General features: G+C 53.3%; 1 protein-coding gene across 1 annotated transcript in view; it reads left to right on the plus strand.

Moving 5' to 3' along the window:
• SIPA1L3 (signal induced proliferation associated 1 like 3) overlaps positions 1 to 22,432 on the plus strand; it is a 222,560-nt gene that overhangs the window by 196,368 nt on the left and 3,760 nt on the right. Inside the window, exons 16-20 of the mRNA XM_028090625.2 lie at positions 3,065 to 3,286; positions 12,999 to 13,164; positions 13,999 to 14,245; positions 16,702 to 16,845; positions 20,811 to 20,946. Of these exons, the coding sequence (XP_027946426.1) occupies positions 3,065 to 3,286; positions 12,999 to 13,164; positions 13,999 to 14,245; positions 16,702 to 16,845; positions 20,811 to 20,946 (915 nt within the window). The remainder of the gene's footprint in view (positions 1 to 3,064; positions 3,287 to 12,998; positions 13,165 to 13,998; positions 14,246 to 16,701; positions 16,846 to 20,810; positions 20,947 to 22,432) is intronic.

A 22,432-nucleotide genomic window follows, 5' to 3' on the forward strand; every position in this document is an offset into this window, starting at 1 on the left:
GGGCCCCTGGGTGGCTCAGTTGGTTAAGCGACTGCCTTCGGCTCAGGTCATGATCCTGGAGTCCCAGGGGAGTCTGCTTCTCCCTCTGACCCTACCCCCTTTCATGCTCTCTGTCTCTCTCTCTCATTCTCTCTTTCAAATAAATAAATAAAATCTTAAAAAAAAAAAAAAAGATTTGAGAGAGAAAGTGAGAGCAGGGGGAGGGGCAAAGGGAGAGAGAGAACCTCAAGCACATTCCATGCTGAGCATGACACAGGGCTCAATCTCATGACCCTGAGGTCATGACCTGAGCCAAAATCAAGAATCAGACGCTTACCCAACTGAGTCACCCAGGGCCCTGCTCTGTTCTTCCTTTACTGCCACCTTTTGTGTTAAATAAATGTAGTGTACTGTTTGGATTCCTCTTGATTTTTTGACCATATTTTTTTTTTAGTTATTATAATATGTGTCTTAACAGTATAATTTAGATCTAGTAACCTAATTCCAATAAAATACAGAAACTTCTCCCGAGGCGCCTGGGGCCCTCAGTTGATTAAGCATCCAACTCTTGATTCTAGCTCAGGATCATGAGATCAGGCCCTGCTTTGGGCTCCCTGCTGTGAGCGTGGAGCCTGCTTGGGTTTCTTTGTCTCCCTCTGCCCCCTCCCCCACCTCTCAAAAAGAATTTTTTTTTTTAAATTTTAAAGAAAGAAACTTATCTCAGTATAGCCACATTCCCTTCCCCATCCTTTGTGCTATTTTTTGTCATTTTATTACATTCATATATGTTTATAAGCCGAACAATATAGAGCTGTTCTTAGTGCCTTTTACAATCTTATGTCTTTAAGGAAATTAGAGAAGAAATAAGAAAACATAAATCTTTAGTCTTATTCTAACCCACAAATTTACCATCTTGGACCTTTCATGTCTCCGTATGGATTCAGGTCACCATCTGGAGTCATTTTCTTCTTTCTTCTTTTTTAAGATTTTATTTTTAGGGGCGCCTGGGTGGCTCAGTCGGTTAAGCGGCTGCCTTCAGCTCAGGTCGTGATCCCGGGGTCCTGGCTCCCTGCTCATCCGGGAGTCTGCTTCTCCCTCTCCTGCTGCCTCTCCTCCCCTCCCCGCTTCAGCTTCCTCTGTCTCTCAAGTAAATAAGTAAAATCTTTATTAGAAAAGATTTTATTTTGGTGGCGCCCGGGTGGCTCAGTCGTTAAGCATCTGCCTTCGGCTCAGGTCGTGATCCCAGGGTCCTGGGATCGAGCCCCGCATCGGGCTCCCTGCTCGGCGGGAGGCCTGCTTCTCCCTCTCCCACTCCCCCTGCTTCTGTTCCCTCTCTCACTGTGTCTCTCTCTGTCAAATAAATAAAATCCTTTAAAAAAATAAAATTTAAGAAAAAATTAAAAAGATTTTATTTTTAAGTAATATCTACACCCAGTGTGGGGCTTGAACCTGCAACCTGAGATCAAGCATCGCACTCTCCATGGACTGAGCCAGCCCGGTGCCCCTGGAGTCATTGTCTTTCAGTCTGAGGACTTTCTGTTTTTACTAATTTACCAGGCAGATGAGCAGGCAATCAATTTCTCTGTCTGTTTATCAGGGAATATTTTTATTTTACCTTCATATGTGAAGGATATAGTTTTGCTGGATACAGAATTCTTGGCTGATGGTTTGTTTCTTTCTGTACTTTGTAAATATTCCATACCATTGTTTCGAATACGAAGTCAGCAGTTAATTATATTGATGCTTCTCTGTATGTGATGAATCCTTTTTCTCTTGAGGTTCTCGAGGTTTTTATCTCACTGTTTGACTTTGAGCTGTTTTTCTGGATATGAATGTCTTTGTATTTACCATGCTTAGGGCTTGGGGAGCTTCTTAGCTGTGTAGATAAATTTTTGTCACCAAATGTGGGGCGTTTTCAGCCATTGTTTCTTTAAATCGTTCTTCTGCCCTTTTCTCTCCTCTTCTTCCAAAACTCTCGGTGTACACATGTCTGTATGCTTGATGCTGTCCCAAAGATTTTGGTATGGCAGAAGGTCCTTAGGCATTGAGCTGGGCAGGAGGATGGCAGGAGCCCCAGCCAAAATGCCACAGATTCCCTCTTTTCTCATCTGATGTGCAGCGGCTTTTCGAGCATAGATGACTCTCAGATTGTCGTATGCCCTTGGTCAATTGCCAGAGTGCCGAAATGGTTGTTTTGTCAATCTTGTGCTTCAGGGGAGAGGATCTGCTGGTCTCCTCATTTGATCATAGTCAAAAGTCCCACCCCTTCATATTGTTAAATTGACTGTCAAAAAGCATTTATTGACTTAAACCCCAAAGGCATCAATTTTCTCATTAAATGCCTCTCACTTGAAGTGGAATTGGAATTTTATTTAAAAGTTTCAAAAAGTCACTTTGTCTAGGGGAGTAAACAGCTGGGTCCCCAACCATTGGGTTCTGGTTAGCAGCATGAGGTTCATTGTAGCACGAATTCCATGGGAATCAAGCATTTGGGATAATGAGCTGTGGTTTTAGATTAGATCAGCAGGAACGTTGTCCGATGTATAGCAGGTACTCCAGAAAAGTATTTGAATGAAAGGGCTCTTTGGCAAGCTATATTTTAAGGAAAGAAAAAAACTTACAGAACAATATATTAATGTGATCCCAGTTATATAAACATACAATTCTCCTCCTCCCCCCGCCAAAAAGGTTTCTACCTCCCTGATTGTATGCAGGTGTATATTTGTAATGCATAGGAGAAGGGAGACAGAGAAAGGGAGAGGGAAAAGTGTAAGCGAGCGAGAGAGCGAGCAAATTGTAAACCATGGCTCTCTCTAGAGACGGGCAGGTAGGACCCCCACCTTCAGCTACGTAGGCTGTGCCCAGGAGATAGGGAATCTCGGGGTGCATCCACCCACAGGTGGTGACTCATGCAGCTTCGCACAGAGGCATAGAGGGCATTCCTGGGGTGGGACTGGGGGCCGTGTGTTTGTATCTCTCTTGTGTGAAGGAACTTTGTTGTTTCCCAAGAGTAAATTTAAATGGATCACTTTGGGGAAACGGGGAATGGATTCAACTGTTTGTTTCTCCTGTTTTTACTCTGCAGTGACGTGAGCTCGCGGGCTGGCTACCCCGCTCAGGTTTACAAAACTGCCAGCACAGAGACTCCCCGACCCTCACAGCTGGCGCAGTCCAGCCCCTTCCAGCTCTCCGCCTCTGTCCCCAAGTCCTTCTTCTCCAAGCAGCCTGCACACAGTAAGCACCCCGGGGGGTGGAAGACGACAGACGAGCCCCCACCACGGCCGCTCCCCTTCACTGACCCAAAGAAGTAAGTGCTCAGACCCCCAGCAAGGTGCTGCGGGAGCCCAGCCAGGCGTCTCTGGGCGCGGGGGGCGGGGGATGGTGACCCCTCACTGGCTCATTCGGCAGGGTGCCTTGGGTACAGCTGTGGACAGAACACCCTTAGTTGGGGGGGGCAGAGCGTCCCTTGGCGGCCTGAGAGGCACGGCCTCCAAGGAGCTGCTGTGCTGGAGATGGGGTTTGAGGGAGGCAGAGCAGCATGGAGGCCGAGGAGGTGGGGGGATGCCTTGAGGATGGATGTGCTTAAGCGGGAGCAGCGGGGGTTGGCTGGCAGACCGAATGTGGGCTGCGCGGAAGGGCGAGGTTGAAGAACACCCCAGGTCCCGTAACCGGAAGGGCAGGCTGGCCTTGAGCTGAGATGGGGACTGAGCGAGGAGCAGGCTTGGTTGGGGAAGAGCCCCCGAGCTCAGTCCCGGGTGGGTTGCGTTCACGAGGCACAGAAGCCATGAAGGAGGCGGTCGGGTCCAGAGTCTGGAGCTGAGGGGAGAGGTCAGGCTAGAGAGGGCAGTTGGGGTGTTGTCAGCACAGAGGCACAAGGCTGGAGGCACACCCAAGGCCAGGAGTGTGGGTAGAGAGGAGGGGGATGTGCAGGACGGGGCCAGAGAGCCCTCAGTGTCCAGAGAGTATGAGGAGGGGCCCAGGCGAGCGTGCATCCCGGGAGCCCAAGTGTGACGGGCTGGGAGCCTCATGGAGGTCCCTCAAGGGTGCAGGAGAGAAGGGGAGGGCAGAACTGGAAGGAAACTGTGTGCTCTGCTCGTTTGAGGCATTTTGCTGTGAGGCAAAAGAGAGGAGAGGAATATGCATTAGGGAAGGATTTCTGTTTCAAGTTAGGAGAATATGGTATCTCGTATTTACTGAGTACTCACTGTATACCAGTCTCGGTTCTCAGCTCCTGTAGATGTGAATTAATTCCCCGAATCCTCACAGCAGGTCCGTGAGGTAGACCTGTTATTCACCCCATTTTACAGATAAGGCACAACAGCCAGTAAGGGATAGAGCTGGTTCCGGGGGAGGGGGGATTCTGCCCTCCTCCATCCAGTTCTCTGTAACGTCTTTCATGACCTGGATGGGCCCTTCAAAGGTAGGGGTGACACAGAGCTCAGAAGGAGAAAGGTGTTAGGGCGCAGGGGGCGGGTCCCTGCAGATGTCGGCAGGAGAGCCTGGGGAGCTCGCACCAAGAATCCAGTTCACAGACATCACTGGCAGCCCCGGGCTCTGAGCCTCTGCTCTCCTGATCGGAACCTCCAGTGGCTTCCCCCACTTCGGGGATGGATGATCCAAGCACACCGATGGTACCAGGTGTTCGAGTGGTGTGTGCTGTGCCCACACACCTGCCCAGACCCTGCGAGATCGGCCTCCTCTCCCCCTCCCGCACTACCCCTCGCGCTCTCTACTCCACCGGCCTCCGCTGGTCCTCCTGCTGGCCAAGGCCAGGCCAAGCTCGGGGCCAATGTAGGGGTTCTCAAATGCCTGGAGTGTTCTTCCCCCGGATATTGCAGCCATCTCGGAGGGGGGGCTTGGTCCGATGCCGCCTCCTCAGATGGGCCTTCCCAGCTGTATGTACCCCCACCGTCACCCTGTCCCTTTTCTCTGTTCCCCTGAAAGCAGAAAGCAGGCTCCGCTGTCTTGGTCACAAGACACCTGCAGGCTGCCTGGCATTGTGGGTGCTCCTTCGGTGAACGCATGAGCCACGCATCTCATTTTGATCTCACTGCCTTGATACAACCCCATGAGATCCTGCAAGGCCCCCACTTTTTAGGGTGGCCAGAGGGGCAGGCCCTGCGGGCTCCATTAGGCTCTTCCACATGGCAGCTGACCTGGCCGTCCTTCCCCCGGGTGCACGCTAGACCCGGTGTGTCACAGTCCTGGAGGTCAGACGTCAGAGATCATGGTGTTGGCGGAGTTGGTTCCTTTTGAGGGCTGTGAAGGGGGATCTGTTCTGGCCGCTCTCCCAGCAGCTGGTGATTCCTTGGCCTGTAGATGTATCTCCCCATTCTCTGTCTTCATTTTCACATGGCATCCTCCCTACGTGTGTGTCTCTGTGTTGACGTCTCCCGTTTTTATAAGGACACCAGTCAGTGGATTCTGGTCCATCCTAATGGCCTCAGTTTGCTTTGGTTACCTCTGTAAAGACCCTATTTCCAAATAAGGTCACACTCAGATACTTGGGGTTCGTACTTCAACACGTTTTTGGAAGGGACCCATAACACTACCTCTCAGGTCTTAACACAGACATGCCGTCGTCCTTGGGGAAGGTCATTCAAGCCCACACCCGGCTCACCTTCTACTGACCACATGCTTCTTCCCTGCCCCGGCACCTGTCCCAGGGCACATCACACCCTTTTCCTAGCGGCTTGCCTCCTCTCTGTCCCCCACAGTGAACTGAGAGTTCTGGGGGAGCAGAGATACTGTGAGCCCCACCCAGGGCCCAGTACATAGTACGTGCTCAGAAAATATGCCTGGACATACAATAACCCTAAACAAACAAAAAACCCCTTTTCCCCATGATAAGAATTCAAACAAGACTTTTTATAGATGTGTATGTATGTTTGTTTTAAAGATTTTATTTGAGAGAGCATGAGCAGGGGGAGGGGCAGAGGGAGAAGCAGACTCTCCGTTGAGCAGGGACACCCCCCCCAACACACACACACACACACACACACACACACACCCAACACACACACACACACACACACACACACACACACACACGGCTCAATCCCAGGACCCCAGGAACATGACCTCAGCCAAAGGCAGCCGTTTAACTGCCTGAGCCATCAAGGCGCTCCGGGATGTGTATCTTTGTATAAACATGTAAACTAAATATATAAAATATATCGATATATAAATATAATAAAATATTTAGGACCACACATAAAATAGTTTCATGGCATCTTATGATATTCAATAATTTAGTTATAGATACATTTTTTTAAAGATTGTATCTTTAAGTAATCTCTACTCCCGACATGGGGCTCAAACTCACAGCCTCAAGATCAAGAATCCCACGCCCCACTGACTGATGAGCCAGCCAGGCGCACCATATAGATACATTTTTTAAAGCACATGTGGAAGATAATATGTTAATTTAGAATTGCTTTTGTCCACATACTCCTATTTCATAAAGCTGTTTTATTCAGACTCTCTATGAGCATTTTGGAGATAGTGTCTTTTTCATTGTTAAAAGATCCTTCTGAGTCACCTAACCTAGTTTTCCAAAAACATCATCTTCAAGCTAAATTATTTGAGGTTAAACATACTTTTTTTTTTCCCTATATGAAGCTGTCACTAAAATTTTATCCCAAGGCACAGGAGCTCATTTGCATAACTTATTTATCTACGTATATTAATACCTACTTTACCAAGTCCTGTCATAAGCCCTTCACCTACACTGACTCATTTAGTCCTCACTATAGAACAAGGAGATGCAAGTACTTTGCCTCCCATTTTCCAGATAAGAAAAATTGAGGTACAGGGGCACCTGGGTGGCTCAGTCGGTTAAGTGTCTGCCTTCCGCTCAGGTCATGATCTCGGGGTCCTGGGATCGAGCCCCGCATCGGGCTCCCTGCTCCACGGGAAGCCTGCCTCTCCCTCTCCCATTCCCCCTGCTTGTGTTCCATCTCTTGCTGTGTCTCCCTCTCTCTGTCAGATAAATAAATAAAATCTTTAAAAAATTGAGGTACAGAATGGTTACGTCACTTACCCAGATTCACTTGGTTAGTTAAGGTTAATCACTGCAAATGCTATGCTTGTTGGTTTTGTGATTTGTCCCCCAGGGTCACCACATATTATGACCTTATTCCCCACCCCCACCAGGAGTAATTCCCAAATCTGTCTACTTTCTGTGCTTCCCTTGTCATTGATATCGGTCAGGGACGTCTAACAGATCCCACAGAGAAATGCTAATGGCCTCATCCAGCACAGGGGTGCTCCCTTTCCGCCAGACTGCTTGGCTGGGGCTATACAGACCTGGCCCCAGGGATCCTCCAGCACCCCCACTAGAGGTATCCTGCTCTTACCCCCATTTCCAGATGAGGAAACTGAGGCACAGTTAGAAGTACATAGCCAGGTCCACAGCCAAAAGTGGCAGAGGTAGGATTCGTATCCAGCAAGGTAACTAACAGAGCGTCTCACCACATGAAAGACCCAAGGAGGACTCCTGTCCAGGGCAGTGACTCCTATTTCCTGAGGACTGATTTCTCGGAGGGGACAATCTCCTCTGTATTGGGGCACATGCTCTAGTTGACCAAACGACAGAGTAAGCTAGTGAAGAACAGAGAATCTGTGCTCTGTCTCCCACCCCCAGTCCTTCTGCTAGAGGCCCCTGGTCAACACCTGGGGAGGGACAGGCCAGCACCTCTGCCTCAGGGGATGGCCAGATAGCCCCATTTTGGCCACTTTGTCCCAGGACTCATTAATTCATTGGCCTGCCTTCTCCCAGCCATTAGAGAGCAGAACAGCGTGGGGGTCAGGATGGAAATCCATTGGCTGCTTACCCCCACCTTAGCCCCTCAACTTCCCTCTCTTTAACCTGGGATGACAGCCATCCCTAGCTCCAGGGTTGTGAGGATTTAGTGAGTTAATCCATTCGAGGCCCCAGCACCACCTTCGAGCTGCCAGGGGCTTAGCAGGTGAGGGTGTGACTGGGCCCACAGGTTTCCCTCCTGCCAGGAGGGTCCGGGCTGGAGCCTGGCCGGTTGGGAAGTAGAGCAGACAGCCCTCAGCCCTCCTGGGCACCGCCTCCTCAATGGGCCAGTCTCGCCCAGACTGCAGGGCTGGAGATGCCCCTATGGGCTAGTGGTCACTGGGCCTGAGAAGCCTCCTTCACAAGGTAGGCACAGCCAAGAACAGGCCACCGCTCTTCCAGATAATGGCCCTGCACTTCTCTCTGAGTGTTAAACAAGTCAGCCACACCACGTAGGGTTGTTGTGAGATACACATGCTTAGGCCCCATTGGCCCCTGGCCCCGCAGACTCTGGGCCCAGCAAGGAGGAGGCAGATCCTCCTCCAGGAATGGTCTCTGTTGCCTTTAAGTGTGGAGTGATGGATGGGAGGGCCAGCCTCCGGGTCACACCTGTTACCCAGGCCCCCCAAGCATCCTCCTGCAGCGCCACTGAGGGGGTGAAGCAAGATCCCGTGTGTGAAGGCCACCAGGGCCCGGAAGCACTTGAGCACTCGGGACGTGAGCTTTGTGGCTGCCGTTCCAACACCCGCAGTGCAGAGCGGTCCCTGGGTCACACCGGGGTTCGCGTCCCGGCTCTGCCAGCACTCTGTCAGAACCTCTGGGCCTCGCTAGCCCTCACCTGTGGGGCGACGGTAGAACCTGCCTCCAGTGGCTACCATGAGGAAACTGTGGCTACACACGAGACTCACCAGCCCCTGGGGTGAGGGCCCACGGCACCGGGAGCCCCTGCTACCATGAACCGTGCACATCAGCACCACTTTCGTTAGGGGTGAATTTTGAGGTGACTCAGAGCATGTGGATTCTGAGTGTTCACATGTGGATATATGTGGATTCTGAGTGTTCACAACTCACTGTGCCTCAGTTTCCCCAGCCTCAAAAGGGGAAGATGGGAGTACCTGTGTCCCAGAGGTGACATGAGGATTTCAGCGAGTCATAGGGAAACACCCGGTCACTGTTGGCTGGGCTGACAGGCACTGGTGTCTCATGGTTGGCACCTGCCATTCCAGCTCCTTCCTCGGATTTAGGTCCAGTTCCGTGCAGCCCCGGAAGGAGCTGGGGGGAGAGGCCTCTTCCCAACATCCCTACCCCATAACAGGGCAGCCCCCCTCCCCAACGGGCCTCTCTCCGAGCCATCCTTCCAGGAATATCCGCCTGCCACCTGAGGTGCAGCCCTGCTGTGTGTCCTCACCAGCCACGTTGGCACAGCCCCCGGCCCAGACAGGCCGACAGTGGTGCTAATTGGCATAATTAACTTGGCCCTGAGGGAGCTGCCCCATTTGGAGGCCAGAGCCCGGAGTCAGCTGGGGACAGGCCCAGCCAAGTCAGAGCCATCGGTCACCGTCCACCTCAGGCCCTGCTGTCACAGGAAGAAGGAGTCGTCGTTGTCTGGGACCATACTGCAGAGCCGCCTTTGTAAGTTGTCTGCCCTTGTTTTCTACTGTAAGTGGTGTCATTCCACAACATGGCCAAGTCCAAGTTCAGGCAACGCAGGCAAATCAGAGATGATGTCTGGTGCTGTTGGGCAGACCCCGGAGGGAAGGCACATCCTTCCGGGTGTTCTCTTCATTTGTCTCGTGAAAGGTAAACCGTGGCCAGGATAAAACCAAACTAGCACCAGGGGGTTCGCGGCACGAAGCCAGCCTCTGTCCCTTCCCCGGCCCCCAGCCATCCAGCACCCCCCCGCCCAGGTGCAATTATGGCCTTCGTTCCTTCTGCGTCCATCCCGAAGTGTTCCAACTGTGACGAGCCCGTGGGACCCCATGTGCTTCCTCCCTCACTCCCCCTTCCGTTGGCCAGTGTGGCTCCCCATCTCTGCACGTCTGCCTTTTTCACTTGCTCTTTCCTCTTCGTATCTCGGGGACAGTTACCATATTAGCACAGAGAAGGTGATCTCATCCTTTTGAAACGGCAGAGAGCAGTCTCTTTTGTCCTCAGGGTCATCAGGTTTTCACAATCATGGGGACCCGAGATCTTGAGAAAAAGGAAACAGGTCGGAATGTACAAGCCCAGTCTGGTTGGTTTTGTTAACCTGGAGTTAATGCCCTTTCGAATGATTGCTTAGAATTTGCCATTTAGAAACTACATCGGGAAATTCTTCCAGAAGAGAAAGAATAAGAGCAAAAATGATTGGTTTGACGCCCCAAACTGAATTCCATCATACTCTTTCCCTTTAGATGCAGCCCGGCGGCGCAGTGAGAGAGGCCTGCCGCGGAGATGTGTGCAGGCTTGGGGGTTGGGGCAGGACCCTGTAGCAGGATGTCTCTTGGCGAGCTAGCCTCCCACCGCAGAATCACGAATGTCCCATTAGACTCCCAGAGGTCCTGGGAGCTGGGAAGGCAATGTTAGCACATGAACACAAAATTAAACAGAGCAGGGAAGAAATACTTGCGTTCTTTTGGCTTAACTTTTTAAAATATCTTTGTAGTTTTTCCTCTTTTATAAAAGTCATTGACGCTTCTTAGATAAGGAAGGAAGAGTGGCGCCTGGCTGGCTCAGTCAGAGGAGCCTGCGACTCTTGATCCTCAGGGTCGTGAGTTCGAGTCCCACATTGGGTGTAGAGATTACTCAAATTTTTTTAAAAAAGGAAGAGAGGAAGGTTGAAAGGAAGGAGGTAGGTAGGGAAGTGGGTTGGTGGGTTGGTTGGTTGGGTGGTTAGAAGGAAGGTTGGCTCCATGTGATTCGCGTTGAACAGCTACTTCTGAGTGCTTGCAATGTGGCAGGCCTTGTTCCCAACACAGAACAGAAGGCTGCAGATGAGGTGAGAGTGGGACCACAAACACACAAGCGCCTGTGACAAACTGCCGGGAGATGAGCACAGTGAAGCAGGGCACACGATTGCATGATGGAGCACGCCCGGGCTGGGAGGGGACACCAGAAGCTTGAGTGGTCAGGCGAGGCCTCCCAGAGGAGGCAACATTTCAGATAAGCTGGATAGATGAGAAGCTGCTATTCATGAGGAATGCTGGGGAGGGCAGCTCCAGGCCGCCAGAACAGCCAATGCAAAGGCCCTGGAGCAGGACCGTGCCTGGCATGCTAAAGGAACATTGGGAGGCCTGTGTGGGAGGAGAGGAGGGCAGAGGCAGGGCGGGGCAGATTGTCAAGGATTTCACAGGCTGTGGTGAGGCACATTTTTGGAAAGCGAATCCCCCAACGTACCCATCCTTTGGAGCTGAGAGTTTGGTAAATTTTAATACATCAAACTAGGCTATGTGTAAGCTTTGTTTTCTAAAAATGATTTCACACTATACATACCACTTCTTTATTCCTGTGACATATCGGGGACAACCTCTTTCTGTGTTACGTGAACCAGCTCCACTTCTCTTTAATAGCTAGGTGGCATGATTCTGTGGGGCCTCGCTCTTCCCCTGCTGGCCAATTCTTTTTGCTTCACGGACAGGACCCCATTAAGCGTCCCCATATACTTGGCACACGTAGGTCACACAGGCCTTTCCAAAGGACACACGCCCAGAAGTAGATAAGAGTCCCTAGGGCCAAGAGCATGCACGTTTGAAAGTGTTCCTCAGGTGGCTTTGTGCCCCTCCCAGAGGGCCAGCCTCATAAACAGTGTCCCTTTCTTGCCATAGACGGGCTGAAGTCCCGGCCTGCTCCCTCTTCAGGGAAGGTGGGCACAGCACGGGACATGCCCTGCACTGAGTCACAGGCTCCACCCCCCCTCCTTGCCGGGGACTCTGGAAAACTGTGAAATCCCTTTGGAAGGGGGAGGGCTGAGCCCCCTTCCCACTCCCAGGGGAGGAACCATGTACTCATTGGGGTGTATGCTCTTACTCTATTTTGCTGTGTATTTCTCTCTTTTGGCTCTAAAGCTTTTCATTTGCCAGAGAACACACTTCAGAGAACACTGTAATGGAGCCAGAATTACCCTAGACCTGGAATTCTAATTTGGGGAGGAATACGACCTGACAGGGAAAAAACTCGCCACCCTCTCTTCCTTCTTTTGTTAAAACCCCCAAGGTGGCAGCTGAGAAAATGAGAAAAAATGCAAACTTCAAAACACTCAGGAGCCCTAGACATCGTCTTTCTTCCTGGGTCCAAAGACTTTTTCTTTCTTGAGTTAACAAAATGATAAATTCCAGGTGTCACCTTTTTTTTAAACTAGTTTTTTAAATCATCGTTATTGTTCTGGCATGTGATTATGGTAAAATAAATTGAGACAGTTCAGAAGGGTATCAGATGAAAAATGACAGTCCCATTTTTCCAACTCCTAAAAAGACTCCTGACCTCCCAGGGGGTCATGTACCCATTGTTCATAATTTCCCCAGAACTTTTTCTCTGCACTTTAAAAGAGTATGACTAAACCAAATGCAGTTATGCTCCCCACACACTGTACATCTTTTTGTTTTAAGATTTTATTTATTTATTATTTATTTGGGGGGTGGGGGTAGAGGCAGAGGAAGAGAGAGAATCTCAAGCTTGATTCCGCACTGAGTGTGGAGCCCGATGCGGGGCTCGATCTCAAAACCCTGAGATCATGACCTGAGCCGAAGTCAAGAGTGGGACACTTAACCGACTGAGCCACCCAGGCGCCCACCCCCACCCCCCATACATCATTTTTATGCTGTGTCTGTGATACAAACATGGCAGTCAAGTTCGGAGGTAAACTTGTGGGCTCTGTGGCCTAGTGGCCTCGGCTGGAATCCTGACTCCTCCACTCGCACAGCCTGTGTGACATTGGACGCCTGTTGTATAGTTACTTGTTAATTATGTGTCTCCGTGACTGGAGGTCAGCTGCATGTTCGCTGTTCTGTGTCCCCCGCCTGGAACAGGCACAGCCTAGGGCAGGTTCCCAGGAAATCTTGTGCGATGAATGAATGGAGAGAATAAATTTGATCCCTCTTCCAGCTCACCTCCAGCAGGTGAAGGGGAGAAGGCCACAGTCCCTTCCCTGGAAGGCAGCCAGCTTTCTTGGGTCAGGACTGCTTTGAGAAGCAGGGTGAGCCTCCACAAGGCCACTCTGACCCTCATCCTGTCATTCCAGGCAGGTGGACACTAATACAAAAAACGTCTTCGGGCAGCCACGGTTGAGGGCATCCCTCCGAGACCTCCGCTCCCCACGGAAGAACTACAAATCCACCATTGAGGACGACCTGAAGAAACTCATCATCATGGACAACCTGGCGCCTGAGCAGGAGAGAGATGCGGGGGTATGTAGAAGCCGCCCCCCACCACACACATACACACACACACAGAATCAGGCGTGCCAGGCGGTCGTGGGAGGGCGAGGGAGGAGTACAGAGCTCCCTGTGGTCACTCCGGCCTCCTTCTGCCCGTGGCCTCCATCTGCAGCACCGGCTAGCCCCATCTGTATGTAGGTGTATGTGACTTCATAGCCAGAAGTCAGGTCGTCACATTAGTCAGGGGCCAAATCACAGTATAAGCCGGCCTCGGCAGGCATGTAGGGGATTCCTTCCGCACTAGGGTAGTTCACGTGACTAGAGAGGGATACTCTTAATGGCTCTCGTGTCCCTCTCCTGGAGCCCAGGATGAAAGCAGCCTCCACCCACCCAAACTGCGTGGACCAAGAGTGAGGGCGGAGTTCCCAGGGGAAATTCAGGCTCTTGTTACCCAAAGGCAGGGGAACCATCAGGCTCCCTTAGTCCCTCGACACTGTCTGCTTCTCTCCATTCTTGTCCTTACCTACTTCTGGTTATTCGCACTCTTGTGGGACCGAGCTGTCCCCATTGGTCCCCACCAATGACTGGCTCCCATAAGTCCAGCTTCGGTCACACTGCCTTCCCTAACCTTACCTGGAGCAGGAGGGTGGCGATGGCCTCTGGAGGGCCAGAACCAGGTGGGGAGGGAGTAGGGGAAGAGGCATCCCCAGGGGAAATTTGAGGTGCTTTGAGCAGAAAGGGGCAGAAACAGATGCTGGGTGGGTAAGATGCACAGCTGTCCAGGACGGGAAGACGCCTGTGAGGATGGTGACCGGGAGCCAGGCCATGACCGCGCCGCGTGACCGTCCATGTCTCTCCCAACAGTCACCGCAGAAGAGCCTGCAGCGGACACTGTCCGATGAGAGTCTGTGCAGTGGGCGGCGGGAGCCCAGCTTGGCCAACCCTGCCAGCCTGGAGCCGGGCCTGCCCAGCGACGTGCTCTTCACCAGCACCTGCGCCTTCCCCTCCAGCACTCTGCCCGCCCGCCGCCAGCACCAGCACCCCCACCCGCCCGGTAGTGGCAGCCCCAGCACTGGCCCTGCCACGGGCAGCGGCTTCCCAGAGAAGAAAAGTGAGTGCGGGCGCGTTGGGGCCAGCAGGGGGGCTTCACCAGGGTTGGGAAGCAGGCAGACAGACCACACTGGAGGTCACCAGTGGTGGTGTCAGCCGAGGTGGGGAGCTGGGGTGCATCGGAGCTTCTGCTGGTGGGTACTGACGGTGTCTCCCACAAGAGCAGGGGATGGTTAGCTGAGAATCAGGGGGTCTCCTGGGGGTCACCTAGCTAGAAGTCTGGACTGCCCAAAGATTGGAGTCATTTGAGGCTAGAGACAGGGTGTCAGCTAGAGAAGGCTGCAGACGGGAGGGCCCTGAGGATCGGGTTTTCCTTTAGCTGCTCCCCCAGCTCCCTGCTCCAGCACCAAGCAGATGGTTTCATGAATGTTTATTTACTTACCTGATTCCCCCCAAGTCTGCCAACTCTTGGAGGAAGGAGGTGTAAGGGTGTGACTCATCCATCCTTTTATTCACCCAGCAACTATTTACCCAGCATCCCCCACGAAGGGGGCACAGTGCACACGGCCCCCATCAAAGCCTGTGCACCAGCTGAGGTGGGTCCTGCCTTCGGTACACCCTCCAGTCCCTTATTCACAACACCAAAGGCTCCAAAACTGAGAGGCGACGCAGAAGTTTGGGCCAGGCTCATTGAGCAGCAAAATCCAACCCAGACGGCCATGGGGCTGTTAGTTTATGATCCTTCTCCACTCCATGTGGTGCAAGCGATCGTGACTTCATTGCAGATCGCTGGCGTGACTATGGGCTGCTGCCCGGCCTTTCCAGGGGCCAGTGTGTAATAGCAGCTGCGCAGCGCCCTCCAATGCAGACAGCTCTTAATTTCAGAGATGTGTCTACCCCAGGGGTTTTGGCTGAGGCCTGTGTCCTGTGTCATTGAGGTGGAGTCTCCCCAGAGCCTGCTCCCACTCCATTCCCGACTCAGCTCAAGGCGAACCTACCCCTCACCACATTACACTGAGACTCAGACACGTCAATACGTGGAAGACACTTAGCACAATCCCTGATCTATGCAGGAAGCACTGAAAAGCACTAGCTATTTATTATTTTGTTGGTATTCTTCCGTCCGGAGCAAGCATTTTAATCCCACCGTGAGTCAGGCTTGCACCTCAGGACTGTCGAGCAGGGTTAGGACAGAGTATTAACAGGGACCTTCTAAACCCCAAAGCCTGGGGCGCCTGGGTGGCTCAGTTGGTTAAGCGACTGCCTTCGGCTCAGGTCATGATCCTGGAGTCCCGGGATCGAGTCCCACATCGGGCTCCCTGCTCAGCAGGGAGTCTGCTTCTCCCTCTGACCCTCTTCCCTCTCATGCTCTCTATCTCTCATTCTCTCTCTCTCTCAAATAAATAAATAAATAAATCTTTAAAAAAAATAAAAATAAAAATAAAACCCAAAGCCTGGCGGGGCGGGGCGTCGAGCAGGGTCAGCGTCAGACCATGCAGTTCAGAGCCAAGTGCCACTGCCAGCGAGTGTGAGCGCGAGCCAGACGTCTTGCTCTGAGCCTCAGTTTCCCCCTCCACAGCATGGGGGAGCATCACAACACCTCCCACCCGGCCACGGCATGATGGTCCTGTAACGCACCCAGCATGGTAGGGCCCTGCCTTTCCTGCCTGAGTCACTTCCTGACCTCTCTGTGCTGCCGTCCTCTGTCCCCTCCCCTTTGGCAGCTGGGAGGCGGCAGCAAGCTGAGGCCCCAAATGCAGCTGCTGTCGCTGTCACTCCCAACACCCGGAGACTTCAGGGGCCTCTTTCTCTGCCCCATCTCCCCACGGCGACCTTGCCGCCACCAGACACTGGCCACACAGTGATGACCCAGATTTCTATCTGCGGCCTGGCCCTGCCTCCTCCGCTCCACACCTCCAGGAATAAACTTGTGCCCCCCCCCCCCCGGCCTCCCCATCTCTGAAGTCACCCTGCATCCTCCTCTCTGGCCCACGCTCACCTCCCCTCTTCTGGAGGTACTTTTGGTTGCACGTACAAAATCATTCCAGGACCTGCTACTTGTTCCCATCCCCCACCCCACCCCCCCCACCCCACCCCCCGCCCCAGCCTCACCCAGGCCGGTCCACTCTCCCCGGCAGCCTCCTCACCGCCTCCCTGCTCCCCACCCCCGCACAGCCCGGCCTCCACACCCAGCGAGGGGGAGCCTTTGGCTCCATCCCACTCGCAGTAAAAGACAGAGTCCTCCTGACCTCCGAGGCCCCCCACGGCGTCACCTGTGACTGTGCGTCCCACTGCTCTGTCTCTCTCACCCCGTCCCCACCCACATAAACACCTGACACTCCCACCCCCTTACCTGCCGGCATTTGGCATCTTCTGGCGATGGTAACGTATTTACTTAACCATATGTGCTATAGCATTATAGAGCTACCCAGAAAGTAAAACAGAATGGATGAATGTCTTCGTTTCCTTCACGTTGTCACTCTCCCCCCATCTCCCCTCTCCGCTCTTCCTACCCAGCCACCATCTCTGCCTCGGAGCTCTCACTGGCCGACGGGCGGGACCGGCCGCTGCGACGCCTTGACCCCGGGATGATGCCCCTGCCTGACACAGCTGCTGGCCTTGAGTGGTCCAGCCTGGTGAATGCAGCCAAAGCCTACGAAGGTAGGCACTTTCCACCCAACGTGGCCCAATCCCTCCCCTGCTGCTCTGTCCTAGAAGGATCAATGGAGGGCCTTGGGGCTCTGAAGTGGGGCACACGCAGGATCTGGAATTAGGGGGAGCAGGGTTCACGTCCTGCCCTGACTCTTGCTCACTGTGCAGTCCTGGGCAAATGTATTTGCCTATCTGATCTGCAGAACAGGAACGTGCCTGGGGCTGCAGTGAGGATTACATGAAACGCCACCGTGTATAAGACCCGTTAAGGCACAGAACAAGCCCTCAACAGACGGTACCTTGTATCACATCACAGTACAAACTTGGAATCATCCAAACTGTGTTTAGATTTGCTTTGGCTACAAGCGGCAGAAAACCGAAATTAACAATGACTTAAACCTGTTTTATGCAGCTGCAAATTCCTGGGGTGGGGGGGGGTCTAGGGCTGGGCAGCAGTTCCACAAATGCATTAGGGTGCAGGCTCCTTGTATCTTCTGCTCTGCCATTTCCGGGGGCCTTACCCTCACGGTCCAGGATGGCTGCTAGAGTGCAAGGCCACCGTGTTCAACTCCAAGCAGCAGGAAGGAGGACACATCCCCAAGCCTGACACTCCCCCCTACGCTTACTTGCCGTGGGCCAGAGAGTTGCACACAGCCGTACCTCATAGCTCCAGGGCAGGCTGAGAAATGAGGCCCTATGCCCAACGAACGTTTGGGATTTGTTCTTATGGAAAAAGGGAAAACAGATAATGAGGAACGGCTAGCACTCTGCCATTTCCTTCCCGTGTGACCTTGGGTTCCTCATCTGTACGCTGGGACCTGTGGTGATTCCTGACCAACATGAACATATTCTTCTGGCTCATTTTTTCATCTTTTAGACAATAGCTTTGCTGTCCTTCCTTCAGGAAGCCGTCCCTGATATCCCCTAGTCTGGATTAGGCACCTGCCCTGGGCTCCCCCAACCCTGCCCACTCAGGGCCACTGCTGCCCAATGATGGGTCTGTGTTCCCCACTGGCCTAGGAGGGCAGGACCTGGGGCCATCTCCGTCACCGCTGGGTGCCTGGCGTGGGTCTGGCTCAGAGCAGGATCCCTTAAACCAGACCCAAAGGGTACGTGGCCTTCCTACTTCCATGTTTGGGCCAATCCACATCTGGTAGGTGGCCTGGAGAAAGCTTCCCTCCTTGTCTGCTCCTGTTGGTCACTTCCATCTTACCCTGCAGCCCCTCCTGGTCTCGGGGCAAAGACGGTCAGGCCTCCAGGCGTGGCCAGGGTGGGAGGGAGAGCGGTCAGAGAACGCCAGGCCAGGCCTCTGGTCTACCCCCGCCTTCTGCTCGCTCGGGAACCATCAGCAGTGCTGCAGGTAAACTTGACCCTTCGGAGCCCTGACACACAGCGGCGGAGAGGGTTGCTCTGCGGCCCTTGGAGGAGGAGGTGATACGGCCACAGTGACATTACAGAGCATCTCCACGGAGCCAGCACTTGACCGCCTTACATCACTTCTAATCTGGTCTCAGGGATGCGTGAGGATTCCCGTTTACAAATGAGGAAACTGAGGCTCGGCCGCCAGAGTCTCCTAGCCGGCCAAGGGCACACGGGGTCAGGACTCGAGCCCAGGCCTGAATGACCCTCCAGAAAGGGGCACAGGAAGCAGATCACTTGTGGAAAAGGAAACTCAGATGCTCTTACACTTTTGTACACGCTCAGGCTCTCTCCTCATTGAGACAAATTCGGGTCGTAACTCACTGAGCTGCAGTTCTTCACCTCTCAGAGCTGCAGAGACAGAGTTGGATGACCCCAAGCTGCTCCCTGAAGACCCAGATGCCACCAGCAGCTGTAGTATTGTGTTTGGAAGGCAGAGCTGTCCAGACACCGGGCCTCAGCTGTGGGCTTCTGGGAGGAGCTGGGGGAGCAGGTTGGTGGCGCATCAGAGTCCCCCAGGGAGCTTTCTCCTCCTCCTCTTTGAAATTAATAAATGAAGCCCAGCAACCACACAGAAGGATAGGTAATGGGTGATGTGGGACGGTGTAGCAGAAAGGCCTGGAAGGAAACACACCAAGGCCACAGTGGCAGTTACCTCCCTGTGGAGCAGGGAGAGGGGCCAGCAGCGGAACGGAGTCAGGGTGGTTTCAGCTAGCTGTGAGCTTGGTTGGTCTGTTCCAGGGACAATGTATGGACGTTATCCTGTGTGATCCAAACAAATGGAAAAGACTGAAGGAATTGTTAACTTCAGCAGGTATATTCGTGGTATAGCTGTGGCATAGGGAAGCTTCTGCAGGGGAACTACAAAGATACCTGGGGTTCACTTCAAAATGTTCCAGGAAAAAAAAAGTAAAGGGGATCACATCTTGTGGTGCTAGAAAGTAAGGAAGTGCTTTAGCAAGGTGGGGAGCGTGTCAGGGGTTCATGGGAGCCATCCCAAAGAGCTCCCAGTGGCCGAAGTTGGAGCCGTTGAACAGCAAAATAAATAACAGCAGCTTTGGATTCTAACCCAAAGAATAGAACAAATGTCCATGAGTCCAAACTCCGATCAGTAGGTAAGTGAATAAACAGACGGTGGCTAGGACAGCTCTTATAAAAGGATCCCAGTTAATCCAGAAGGAATGAGGGAAATGGAAAGTCATCATTAAAATAGCACAGATGTGATTGATGATTGCTAAAATTAGTGGGGAGACTTTAAGCAGAAGCAGCGTGTTTACATAGCCTTGAAGTATCTACCCCAAAATACTTAGGGATGATTGCGCAGTCCCCAAGTGCTTTCATACTGTCCCTCCTGGAGGGGAGGCTTCATTCCCCTCGCTGTTGGGAGTGGGCTGGACTCAGCGTCTCACTCCTAACAAAGTGACTGTTAGAAGGGAACCATCGTAACTTCACAATGGAGAAAGCCAGTGGACGGCACCTTAACCCAAGGGAGCAAGGTCACCATTGCTGGTTAACAAGACACATCAACATCTGGGCTGCCTGGGTGCCTCGGTCACTTAAGCGTCTGCCTTCGGCTCAGGTCATGATCCCAGGGTCCTGGGATCCAGCCCCTGGTCGGGCTCCACCCTCAGCGGGGAGCCTGCTTCTCCCTCTCCCTCTGCCCCTCCCTCCACTCGTGCGCTTTCTTTCTCATGCTCTCAGTCTCTCTCAAATAAATTTTAAAAATCTTCAAAAAAAAGTAGAAACTTGAAAAAATGTCAGAACAGGAGTCGGGGGCCTGCCTCTGCCAGGTGTCCAGCTTATACCACCAGCTCCTGGTGGTACCTCTGCCCAAGGGGCATGCAGGGGGACCCAACTCCTGGTTTTCTGTGCCCACGTATTCCAATTTCCAGCTGTCCCCGGGCTCACTGAACCGGCCCTCACCGAGGGCTTACAGAAAGATCACCTCCGGGTCCCCATTTAAAAATGCAGGTGCTCGGGCCCCGTCCCCAGGGCAAGTCTAGGGCGACACCCCAGAATCGGAGCTTTAACAGCTATGGGATTTCTTTTCTCTCTTCAATATGCATGGTATTCTCTGTATTGCTTCTCTTTTCGCTTTTGAAATTTCAGACATTCTCAAAATCACAGTGCAAACGAATCCCCATGAACTCCTCACCCAGCTTCAACCCTATCCACTTGTTTTTTTCATACCATTTACTTGTTGGTGAAACCAGGTCATTTATGCCAAATTTGGGTGGTTACTCTCTCATGCTGGCATTTAACTTGTTTCTGTCCCTTGAATTTTGTCTAAACCAGCCATTGGGTCTAGAAGCTTGCTCAGAATCAGGATGGGATTTGTGTGTGTGTGTCACTTGGTTTGGTTTTTGGGTAGGAACTCATCCTAAATGCCTGTGTGATCGAGCACAAGTGACTGAGAATGTCGGGGTGGTTTGGCTGGGAGGTGTGCGGGGGGGAAAGGTGGTTAGGCAGGGGGCAGGTGGCGGGTGCATGGGGGTGGAGGAACGGGGAGCTCTGCTGACCCTTCTCCCCCTCTCCGCCCCCCCCTCCCCGAGCAGTGCAAAGAGCCGTCTCGCTTTTCTCTCTCAACGACCCAGCTCTGAGCCCGGAGGTCCCACCTGCACACAGTCCTGTCCACAGCCACCTGAGCCTGGAGAGGGGGCCCCCCACCCCCAGGACCACCCCTACCATGAGGTGAGGTTTCCCTGGAAACACCTGGAGGCCGGCAACCTGGGTCCCTACAACGCAGACCCCCGCCTGGCGAAAGAGGGGCCACGGACTGTGGAGTAATCCACACACCGGGACCCAGTGGTGACTGAGTCCAGGTTAGCCCCATCCCCATGGATGGAGACATGCTGTAATCCACAGAATCAGTTCACTTCTAAGTCGTGAAGCTCTAAGGAGTGCCCCCCACTGCACGCCGCACCGTGGTCCCTTCCTCCCTCTTTCATCTCCCCTCTCTCTGCTCTTGGGTCCCCTCTGCACGTGCCTGAATTATGCAGACGGTCGCTTCTCCCCTGGCAGCCCAAGCTGGGCTCTCTGTTGACCCAAGGGGGACAGAGGAGGACAGGGAGACAGACATCTCGCATCTGTCCTCTTATGTTTAGTGCAACATACCTGACTGCACTCACTTGGCCGGAAATACAATTAAAAAGAGGGAGACTGGAAAGGGCATGTTCGCATGTCCGTGGGTTTCAGTAGTGCACTTAACACTCGGCGTGCAGGCTTACCTGTACATCAGTGGTGCACTGTACTTTATGGGCAAATGAAGGGATTTTCGAGAGAAATTTTGACTCTTCTGGGTTTTTCTGACTCTTCTTTTTTTTTTGACTCTTCTTCACACCCCTCTTTCACTGGCTTTAGAACTCAACCTCCACCAAAGATGTGGCCCGACTGTAATCACAGGAACGAGGCGATTGCAGATGGTGCCGCTGCGGCAAGGGGGGCAGCAAGGGAGGAACAGGCTGGGAGTGGGAATGGCAGGACCATGGCCTCAGGGCGAGCTCCCCGCATTCCCTTCACCCCTGCACTAGTGACTCTCTCCCACCTGCCTGCCACCTCCCCTGCAGCTGCGGGTCCCCAGGATCCAGGACTGGGGAGAGGGAAGAAAGGAGCAGGAAGGCAGGCAGCCGAGTCCTCTCCCCTCTCTCTCCCTTCTGGTCTGCTGCAGCCCACCCCCCACTGTGCCCCGTGGAGCCCCCTGGAGGGAAAGGGCTGCCCACTGTCCTCTGCAGGGGCCCAGCAGGCCAGGGCTGGGGGCTGCACAGAGGAGGAGCCACAGGTTGGGCTCCCCGCTCTGTCCACAGGGTAAGGACATGGTGACCTCCCAGACCACTTTGGGCCAGGAGCTGTGTTACACTGAGACTGTGCCCACCGCAGGGTAGGCTCTCTGGAAGGGCGACGCTGTCATGATCTTTGTCAGCGTCCTTTATTATCGTCCCCAAGAGCAGGCCCTCCTGTTCCGTTGCCCATTGCAGTTGCAGGGCCCAGGTCTGCTGGGTGCTCAGTGGATGTCTGCGGGGCAGGCTTGTCTTGTGCTACGTGAGGTGCTCACACCCAGGAGGAATTTCTCCCTGAAGTACAAGCGTGGTCTGTGCCTGGGGGGAGGGCACACTTCAGGGCGGGCACGCACACAGCCTTCGACAGGCGGCCACAAGACCCGCCCACATCCACAGATCCA

This window comes from Eumetopias jubatus, unplaced genomic scaffold (assembly GCF_037043125.1).
Source record: "Eumetopias jubatus isolate StellerSeaLion01/CBP00866 unplaced genomic scaffold, mEumJub1_p1.0 scaffold_10, whole genome shotgun sequence".
Classification (NCBI taxonomy): Eukaryota; Metazoa; Chordata; class Mammalia; order Carnivora; family Otariidae; genus Eumetopias; species Eumetopias jubatus.